The 10,875-nt window shown below is 48.7% G+C and overlaps 1 protein-coding gene across 1 annotated transcript in view; it reads right to left on the minus strand.

Moving 5' to 3' along the window:
• Positions 1–4,606, minus strand: part of SCARA5 (scavenger receptor class A member 5) — a 117,300-nt gene extending 112,694 nt beyond the window's left edge. The window contains exons 1-2 of the mRNA XM_032635296.1: positions 4,292–4,606; positions 405–525 (exon numbers count right to left, since the gene is read on the minus strand). Coding sequence (XP_032491187.1) covers positions 405–519 — 115 coding nt within the window. The 5' untranslated portion in view covers positions 520–525; positions 4,292–4,606. The remainder of the gene's footprint in view (positions 1–404; positions 526–4,291) is intronic.
• Between the last annotated feature and the right edge of the window lie 6,269 nt (positions 4,607–10,875).

A 10,875-nucleotide genomic window follows, 5' to 3' on the forward strand; every position in this document is an offset into this window, starting at 1 on the left:
GAAGCTCATCACCCGAGAGGGTCTGGGCTTCTTGGTTCAGTTGCCTTTTGTGTGACCCCAGCCTCACCCAGAGGAGAGGATGGCAAAGAGGCAAAAGGATTGCCCTAGGAGTCAGGAGACTCAGTGCTGGGGCCCCTCTATGACCGACGAGCTGTGTGATGCTTAATGCTTTTCTCAGTTTCCGCTAGCCCATCTGTAAAATGTGTCTATCTTGCTGGTCACACAGGTGTGTTGAGATGCATGAATGAGAAAACACACAGAAAAGACCCTTCCGAGCGCGCATTTCAACCTATGCAGTATTGTGTGTGTGAGTGGGGGGGTCACCAGCACCCTGGGGCAATGCCAGGATCCGGTGGTGGGGGCAGGGCTGATCTCGCGCCTAAGACCGAGCCAGAGGCACTCACCGTCCTCACACAGGTTCAGCTTGGACAGGCTCCTGCCATCAAAGGGCTCCTCAAAAATGGAGCCAGAGTCACGGTCGCTCACGGTGGCGTGCAGGTACATGGCTTTGTTCTCCATCGCGCCCTGCAGCAGCAGGAGAGGAAGGGAGGACGCAGGGGGGAGAGAAAGGACATAAGCTGAGTGGTGACCTTAGCCTGAACACTGGGAAACTCCCTCATCAGCAGGCATCAGTCACCAGATCCTTAGGACCCAAATTCCCCCTCCTCAATTTCCTTGGCTTGGGGAGGCCAAGGCCCTTTGGACCTTTCTGACCATGGGATCCGTCCCCTCCCTTTCATAGGTCTTGGTGGGGCTGGAGCCCTGCGCTGGGGGACACCAAGGGCCATGCTGGGTGGGGCTGGGAGAAGCCAACCCTCTTGACCCAAGCAGAGGAGTTTCCAAGATTCTGGAGTCCCGGGCACATCAGGGAGACTCGGGCTTCTGCTCTGTGTTGGAAATGGAGAGAAACTAGACTTAAAGAGGGGTACAGAGACCACCAGCCAACAGAGCTAAGACCCGAACTGCTCCCAAACCTGGCCGAGGTGGCATGGTCAGAAGGGCTGGGTTCAGGGGACCATAGCAGGGATTCACCCCCATGGGAGCCCAAGGGGCAGGTGGCCTCCCCAGACACTAAGGTCTGGGCAGCCTTAGACTGGGGAGGGCCCTGGTGTCCGATGGCCTCCTGAGGCTGGATCGCTGGGGCTTGGGGAGGACCCCATGGAATTTCTAGAATGTCCCATCAACATGGGGAAATGCTGTGTATGCTATTTAAAATGAACCAGCCCCGTTTACACAAGTGTGCACAACGTGATCCCATTTTGTAACATCTACACATGTCCCAAGTACGTGACGGGAAAGACGATATTCAGAGATGTTCTGGGTTTCCCTGGGTGAGACGTGTATTACAGGACTCTGGGTGGGATTGTGGGGATTTGTGCTTCTTTTTGTTTGCTGGATTTTCTGGGTTTTCTATGATACGTTTGCATTCTTTGTGTAAGAAGAAGAAATCATTTGCGGAGCCAGATCACAAAGTATTTATTTACGTAGAATACTCAATATCCTTTTCCCACATATACGCTCGGTGATTTCGCAAATGACTCTCCACTTCCTGCTCAGTTCCAGCCATTGATTTACGTTGACTTTCGGTTCTGATGCTCTTTGACTCTCTGGATATTGAACCCCAAAATTCGCTTTTAAAAAGTGAATTCTTTGGAAGATAAAAGCCCCCCGGGGAGGATGGGTGGGTCCCAGGCCCAGCGTGAAGCTAACTCAACCCTGAGGCCCAGAGAGCCTAGCCAGGCGTCTAGAGAAGGGGACAGGGCCTGGCAGGTGGCAGCGGGGGGACAGTGGCCACTGACTGAAGGGAAAAGAGGCACCCACCCTGTTCCAATAAACAGGGACAATGGCCAGACCCCCTTGCTGGGCACAGCAAACACAAATCCCCTATTTTCACAACCTGACTTTTCTCTCCAGAGACCTCTGACCTCGGGGCTGAGAGGAGGCCAGAGCTGACCAGTTGCCATCCACCTGTCCTTCCGCTGGCCCAGGAGGGATGGCTGGGGCTTCTGCTTTTGACTTCAAGTAATGAGATGCCGTCTGCCCCACACATATGGTCACGCATGCACACACACACGCAGGCAGACACACTCAGGGTGTTCCCAGGCCCTGTGGGCCTTTCTTCCAGCCAGTGGGAGGGAAGGGTGGAGGGGAGCCTGCAGCCCTGCCGGCATCTCTCTTCCCTGCCCTCCGGGGAAGAACTGCAGCTTCTCCAGGCTGCAGTTGTGTCCAGTTTGCGAGTCCCCTGATGCTGGCCCTCCGTCTAAGTCCTCCACCCAGGGAGGGCCTCTAGGTGCGGCCCTGGGCAGCTCCACTGCTGCTAAGCTACAAGGGACCCTCCCTCGTTTCACAAGCGCTAGTGCGGCACCCCGCCCTCTGGCCTCAGTCCTGGGGAGCTGCAAAGCAGGAGGCCGGTGTCTCCTCTGAGAGAGAGAACCCTCTCTCTGCCAAAGGCAACAACAGCTGCCGTCCAGAGCCCGTGGGGTCTCCGAGAACCAGGGGTGGAGGTGTGGAGCCGGGCTTGGACCAGCTTCCCTCTCTGCCCATCAGCTCCTGGATCAGAGCTGGAATGCGCAGCTCATTATCTGGAGTGTGTCTGTAGGGCGGCCCCTCCCCTGCCCCTCCGGACCCCTCAGCTGGTGGAGCCCTGGGGAGCCTGCTGGGAAAGGGGCTGAGCTGGAGGCCAGATGCCGTGCCATGAGATTGGCAGTGTTCAGCCGGCGCTGCTAATGTTTGCTACTTGGGAATGAAACCTAAGAATGTTCTATCTGCCCCAGGCTGCTTTTCTTTCTTGGGGAATGGGGGGCAGGAATTTGGACCTTCCCGGCATTGGTCTTATAGCCTTTGGGCCAAGCCTGTGCAACCAATTGCCAAGTGGGGTGACGACACAGCAATACCTCCCAGCCCCGCACCCGTGTGCGTGCGGCCCCCGCAGCGCAGACCCTTTGCCTTTGGGACCTCTCTGCTTCCCAGGAGCCCCGTGAGGGAGACAGGTGGCATCGGTCTATCATATTCCCATTCTAAAGATAAGCCAGCCAAGGCCCAGAGGGGAAGAACCGATGGGTGTCAGAGAGGGTGAGGCTTCCCACCCAGGGCACTGGCTTAGCGCGAAGTTGCTCTGTCCAGGAAGCACGTGTCAGTCCCTTTTGGTGGCCCCCTTTCGGGCCCAAAGTGATGCAGTGAAGAGGGCCAGGTTAGGTGACCTGGAGCCAGGAGAGCCAGAAGGGAGGGGACCAGAGCCACAGAAACACAGGCAGGGTGGAGACACCAAAGGGACCTGTGGGGAGAGCGGGCTCAGAGGACACGGGGTCCCATCCCAGCTCCACTTCTTATCCCTGGGGAACTTGGCCCAATCAGCTGAGCTCGTTCAGCTTCAGGCCATCACCTCTGTGATGGGAAGAACACATCTGCTAGCCACTTGGTCCCAGCGAGCCCCGTGTGGGCCAGGGCATGTGGGAGGGCTGCATGGACAGGGGCATGCAGGGAGTCGGTGGTGGAGTCTGGTGAGAACCAACAGCCCCTCAGCATTTTCTGATCCTGCCAAGCAGCCAGGTACGGGGGTCCCTGGTCTCCTGAGGCCACCCTCTTGCCTAGTCAGTCCCAGAAACAATGCCAGTTGGATCCTTTTGCGAAAGGCAATCACAAATGCAGACCAGAGCTGAGAGCTGGAGCCTGGTGCTCCAAGTACCCCTCTGGGCAGCAGCAGGACACAATCAATTCTGCCTGCTGAGGGGGTGGCCCAAGCCTTGCTGGGTTCCAGCATCTAACTCTACAGGGCTCGTAACTCATCAAAACTAAATAGAGATCACCCTGAACGTGGCCCTCTCTGGAGACAGAATCGCCAAGTTGGTTTTAAGCCCTTTCCTCCTCTAACGATACTTAGCTCACCTAAATCACAACCCGGAGCTGGAGAGGCACAGATGGTTTATAAATAAGCTCTGCCTTCACACGCTCCACCACTGGACACACCTGCAGGCACGCACACACACGTAAAGGGACTGTCACCTGTCCCATCTGCTCCCTGAATAGGCTCTGGAGCTGTGACAGGAGGCTGGCAGAGTTGCCACTAAAGCAATCGCTTCCTCTGGCTCCCAAATGAGGGCTCACACCCACCAGCCCAGGCATCTGGATGAGGGCCCAGCAGATCCCCCAGGCTGACAGCTAGGACTTTCCCACCCAGCACTAGCACCTCCACGCTCCACATCCTGGGGATGCTCAAACCCAGCGCCTGTCCCCTGGCTGCCTTTAGAAAGCTATGCGCAGGTGCTAGGACGGAGTCAGCACCAAGACTCACCTGAGGGCTCCCAGTGAGGCTGCAGCGACCGTCCCCTCAGTTCCTGGCATTGGCCATGGTGGCTGGAGAGCTGGCTGCTGCCACCACCCCGAGACCCAGGCAGCCCCTCAGAGCTCGTTCCCACTGCCAGCCAAATCCAGATGGAGTCATAGAAAGAGGCTGCACGGTGCCCAGGGTCTCGGGGGTCACTTCTCCAGGAGGATCAGGTCAGGAGGCAAGACTCAACCTTGTGCCCATGTGGGAGTCCCTGTCTTGGTGCCCCGCCTCGTTCAGCCTTGGGCAGCGCTCGGGAGATGTTCTGTGGAGGCACCAGCGTCTCTGCTAGATACTGTCTGAGCTGTGAACTGCAGCTGCTCTGGCCGCCTGGCTTTATAAAGTTCTTGGAGCAGTTGCGAGGCTCCTATGGGGTCTGGAACGCGTCTCCCTCTAGTGGCCAATTTGAGCGTTACAGCCCCACGCAGGAACACCCGCTGGATCCAGAGCAGCCTTGGTCTTCGGGACTCCACCCGCTTGTTCTAAAGGCCCTGCTCAAGGTATTTTTGGAACGCTTCTAGCGGAATGGCAGCTAGACCTGGCTTGTGAGCCGCGCAAGAAAACCAGCCTTGTAAATTTATTCATAGGACGGAATTGGCATTGCTCTGTTTATTCACCAAACTTAGCTTAGAATTACTTTCTGTGTTTTCCTGGAGTCACATCCACCCGTAAAGGACACGGATTGCCTGATTCAGAAGAGGGTTCTGGGAGTGCTGAAGGAACTTCCCAAAGTCAAGTTCAATGCAACTCAGTAAAGAAGCCAGCACTTCTGGAGCACTGACACTGCGCAAAGGTCAGGATACAGAGGTGAGCGAGGGGATACAGAGGTGAGTGAGAGGACACTGCCGGCCGTAGGGGGTTGCAGTCCAGGCTGAGAAGTGGGCTTGGGCACAGATAACTGTAAACCTAGTGTAAACCTAAGCATAACTGAAGACGTGTAAAAAAGGAGATTTCACCAAAATGTTAAGAGGGTAATTACCTTCAGGTTGAGGTGGTGATGGCAGCTCTGCCTGGGGGACAGAGCTCTGAGGTGACATTCACGAACACGCTCCCGTTTCTTGGTTACGAGCTCAGCCTTAACCCCTGAGGGTCAGACCTCGTACAGGAGAATAGTTTACCAAGGCTCAGCTCTCCCCACTGTGCAGCCAGCAAACCACAGCAGAGTCGCAAATGTCTTAGTCATTTGCAGTGACTGCGCCTTCTGACCGTCCCTGGCAGGCAGCTACAATGTGAGGCTCCAAGACTCCGTTTTACAGGAAAAAAACCCCGGTAATTATATCATAATGATGATGATAATAATAATAATTGGAGAAGGAAGAGGAAGAAGGAGGGGAGGGGAGCGGGGAGGAAGAGGTGAGAAAAAAAACCTTCATAATATATATGCTGTGCTAGGCAATTCCAAGTGCTTTTCATATATTAACTCATTTAACCTTGACAATAGCCCTATGAGGTAGGTACTGCTATTATTCCCACTTTATCGAGACAGAAGAACTAAGCAATATGTCTAAGGTCAAGCAGCCTGTGAGTGGCAGAGCTAGATTCCACTCCAGGCAGTTTGACTGTAGTCTGTGCCCCGAACAACTCCCCTAACTGCCTCTGATGAAAAAGAGCGTGTTTTAGCCACCCATCAAGTCACCAGTATTCCTGGGAATGTAATCTTACAAATAGCAGGAAATGTGCTCAAAACGTTACTTCCAGTGATCTCATGGTGGAGACGTATATATTAACAATCAATGCCGTGGTTGGTGAGACCCTGGTGATGTCCCACTTATGTGAAGCAAGGCCTTTTTTTTTTTTTTTTGAATATAGCTGATTTACAAGGTTTCAGGTGTACAGCAAAGTGATTCATTTATACATACATATACATTCTTTTTCAGATTCTTTTCCATTATACATTATTACAAGACGTTGCATAGAGCTCCCTGTGCTATATAGTAGGTCCTTGTTGGTTATCTGTTTTATATACAGTAGTATGTATCTGCTAATCCCAAATTCCTAAGTTATCCCTCCCCCACCCCCTCTCCCCTTTGGTAACCATACACTTGTTTTCTATGTCTGTGATCTGCTTCTATTTCGTAAATAAGTTCATTTGTGTCATATTTTAGATTCCACATATAAGTGATATCATACGGTATTTGTCTTTCTCTTTCTGACTTACTTCACTTAGTGTGAAGTATGATAATCCCTAGGCCCATCCATGTTGCTGCAGATGGCATTATTTCATTCATTTTTATGTCTGAGTAATATTTCATTGTATATATGTACCACAACTTCTTTATCCATTCATCCGTCGATGGACATTTAAATTGTTTCCATATCTTGGCTATTGTAAATAGTGTTGCTGTGAACATTGGGGTGCTTGTACCTTTTTGAATTAGAGTTTTTGTTTTTTCTGAATATATGCCCAGGAGTAAGATTGCTGGATCATATGGTAACTCTATTTTTAGTTTTTTAAGGAGCCTTCTTACTGTTCTACGTAGTAGCTGCACCAATTTACATTCCTACCAACAGTGTAGGAAGGAACAAGGCATTTTTTTTTAACACTCCTATACTGGTGTGCCCTGACCGTAGGGGAAAGGAAGGATGGGGACTCAAAGGCAGCCCAGGCTACTGGCTGAGCCTCTCCTTACCATTGGTAATTGATGATACAGACATGGAGGGGTCTCGTTCTCTGCATGTGAGACCCACGAGTGGGTACAGAACTATTAAACTCTAACATTGCGGGAGGAATAAAGCTTAGCCTTTTAAACTCAGTAGCTTCAGGCAAAGGACATGACTTTCTCTCATTAATGCCTGATTTATTTCACTTCTTACAGTGATAAGATTTGTCCATATCAGTGCACATAGCAGTAGTTTGTTCTTTGTATTTTCCTTTTGGCTGAGTAATACTCCATCATATGCGTAGAGCACAACTTGTTTATCCGTTCTCCTTTTGATAGGCATTTGGGTTGTTTCCAATCTTTGATTAAAGCTGCCCAAACAGGCGAGGAGACATTTGACAGCAAAGTATAGGAGTGACCTGGGAGGTATGTCTCCTAGTGGATGAGTCGTTCTGGCAGCTCATAGCTCCGAGGATACCTTCTTGCCACCTGAAATCAGCATGGTCCAAAAAGCTTGCTTCCAGTCAATGGCAGAAGGCATTTATAATAGGCATTTTCCACCAGATGGTATTATGAAACTGTGATTACATTGAAGGATAGTAGAACAAACTTCTGCAGTAGCTGCATCTATGGATGTGGAAGCCAATGAGGCTCATCAGTGTGCTCAAGGGCTTCCTGCTTTCTTTGAATGATTTCATTTGATTGTCCCAACAACTGTCTAGGGCGGAGATGGGGAGAGAGTTATCATCCTCAGTTTTCACATGGAGAAACCCAGCAATGCTGAAACTGAAGGTCACGACGCTGGGCTCTTGGAATGCAACTTTCACAGCTGTCCTCTACCTCTAGAGCCTCTACATCTGCAGGGATTCCTTCCATACATTCAGTTATTCACTCAACAAACATCTGTCACATAACCTTCATGCAATGTATTCCAAATATTTCTACAAACATGAATTAGACCCAGCCCCTGTCCTTCAGGATCTCGGTCCAGGGGGAGAGAAGGTATGAGAGCAGAGAATCACAGCCCAGCACCCCTCAAGGTGCTCCTCATGGCTTCAGGTTGGATGAATCTCAAACCTTCATCCTCAGGCCAGGATTTTCCCCCAAGAGACTCTTTTTTTTCCCCCAACAAGAATCTTTTTAAAAAAACTCTAAAAAGCTTAACTTCCTTTTGTAATCTCAGGAGATATATATATATATATATGTGACTGGGATGAAGAAGACACAGAATTATTTTTAAAGTCCCCAGGCAACCAAAATAAAACTCTAAAATGAAACAGGGGGAAAAAAAAGTCTAAAAAGTTTAACATATCTAAGGAAAAATGGACAAATCATAATCCAGTTTGTACCTTCTTCACAAACTGAGTAGAATCCAGCACCCGAGTGTAGAGCAGAACATTCCAAGCACCTCAGAAGCTCTCCTCGTGCCCCATCTGGTCCCTGATGCCCCCGAACCAGATAACCACTATCCCATATTCCATCACCACAGATGATTTTGCCTGTTTTTGAACTTCATGTCCATGGACTCATTCACCGCGCGTCTGGCTTCAACATCATGTCTGAGATTGTTCCCTCGTGCTTAGCAGTAGTCCGTTCGTTCTCGCTGCTATAAGTACTCCACTGTGGGAATATCCTTTCTACTGTGGATGGCCATTTGGGTAGGTTCCAGGTTTCGACTGTTGTAAAGAGTGCCGTTGTGATCATTCAGTGCATGTCTCCCGGTGAGCAAATGGGTGCATTTCTGTTGGGTATATACCTTGGAAGGGAATTGCTGGGTCCGAGGGTGGCCTGTGTTCAGCTTCAGTAGATATTGCCCAAGAATCTTGCAGAGTGATTGTACCAGTTTACCTTCCTCCAGCAAAGTGTGAGGGTTCCAGTTGCTCCACGTCCTGGCCTGTGTTAGTGTTGTTTATCTTTCGTGGAGTCATCCTACTGTGGTTTTAATTTACATTTCCTTGACAACCAGTGAAGTTGAGCTCCTGTAACTATACTTACTTAGTTTGATTTTTTTTTTACCTGAACTCTGGACCTGAATTCCCAGCTGTCTGTGCGTCTCCGTCCCTGCCTGATGAATTTGTGTTGACTGTTCCATCTGCCGGGAGTGGTTCCCCCACATGTTTGCAGGGTGAAATCTTGCCTCCTTCCAGTCTTTTCTCAAAAGGCACCTTCTCAGTGGAGCTGACCCTAAGAATCTTGTTTAAAGTCGTTCTCCAGGACCTGCCTGGAGACTCTCCTTACCCTGCTCCACTTTTGGTCTTTTTTTCCCATTATCCCAATAGACTTAAGTTACCACATAATTCGTTATGCTTGCAAATGATTACTACTATATTGTCTATGGCCTGTAGAAGGCCAGCTCTGTGAAGGCAACTCACTCATGCATCCCAAATGCCTACACCAGTGCCTGGCACACAGCAAGTGCTGCACAGATATGTGTTGTGTGAAGATCTGGGTAAAGTGCGTTCTACGCACAGGGAGCAAGTAGATTCATAGACCCCAGTGTGGAGACAAAGTGGACAAGCTAGGGGGGGCAGACAGGAGGCCTGTGAGGCCGAGCACAGAGAACACAGGAGGAAGGACCTGGATTATTCTGAGCACAGTGGGAAGGCCCAGGCTACTGCCCTTCTCACATCATCCTCTTTTTCCAGCAAGCACAAAGGTCCATATCATATATTTAGTGTTTTTTTTAACATATCTCTTCACTATAATTTGCTATTTCTTTATTTTTTTAATTGAAGCATGGTTGATTTACAATGTTGTGTTAGTTTCAGGTGTACAGCAAAGTGATCCAGTTATTTATATATATATATACATACACACACATATATATTTGTATATATATGTATTCTTTTTCAAATTCTTTTCCATTATAGGTTATTACAAGATATTGAATATAGTTCCCTGTGCTATACAGTAGGTCCTTGTTATTTATCTATTTTATATATAGTAATGTGTATTTGTTAATCCCAAGCTCCTAATTTATTTTTATTTTTAAAATTAAAAATTTTTAATTGTGCTAAAATACACATAACATAAAATACACCACCTTGACTATTTTTAAGTATATAGTTCAGTAGTTAAGTATATCCAAAGTGTTGTGCGACCCTTCTCCTGAACTGTTTCATCTTGCAAAATGGAAACTCCATACCCATCAAATAATAACCCCCCACTCCCTTCCCCCAGCCCCTGGGAGCTCCCATATACTTTGTCTCCATGAATGTGATGATCTAGGTATCTTGTTATTTCTTTATTAGTGGCCCACTCTACAAAAATATATTCTTCGTTAATTTTTACTTTTATTCTTTTCTTCATCATTTGTTTTTAATCTGGTTCAGATGAAATATAAATATTAAAAAACAATTTTTGTCCATGGTTCTGTCGTTGTAGGCTTCATAGGAATGTCCTGGTGAAAAGTACATAATCTCTCAAAACCCAGAATTTACATTTACCGTTTTAAAAAAGTAACTATCGTAGAATTATACAGTGAATTTCGTCAGTTTAGGTCTTGTTCAGGAGATTTTTGGTAAAAAGTAGTTACTGTACACATGAAATGATGTAGGAATTTGGCTTGCGTGGTTTTATACAAGTTGGTCTGATCAATAACATAAATGCTTTCTGGCTTGTCATCTTATTGTTTATCTCAAAGCACCCATCTGATCTTAACTGAAATCCACCAACCACCTCCAGCCACTAGCCCCATCGCCCCCTGCCAATAAGAGCTAAATGTGAGGGGAGGAAGAATGTACCCAAGGAAAGGGGCTTCTGAATCAGAACAGCCCAGGCCTCTGGAGAATCTATGTCTGATCAGCTTTAAGTCATTCCTAGTGAATTTTATTTCCTCCTCCATAACTTTCTGTATCCACCCCACCTCCAAATAAGTATGTATACTTTGTTAATTAGGAAAAATACAATAATTGTCTTCAAAAGATGATTCAGGGCTTCCCTGGTGGCACA

The sequence above is a fragment of the Phocoena sinus genome, chromosome 6 (assembly GCF_008692025.1).
Source record: "Phocoena sinus isolate mPhoSin1 chromosome 6, mPhoSin1.pri, whole genome shotgun sequence".
Classification (NCBI taxonomy): Eukaryota; Metazoa; Chordata; class Mammalia; order Artiodactyla; family Phocoenidae; genus Phocoena; species Phocoena sinus.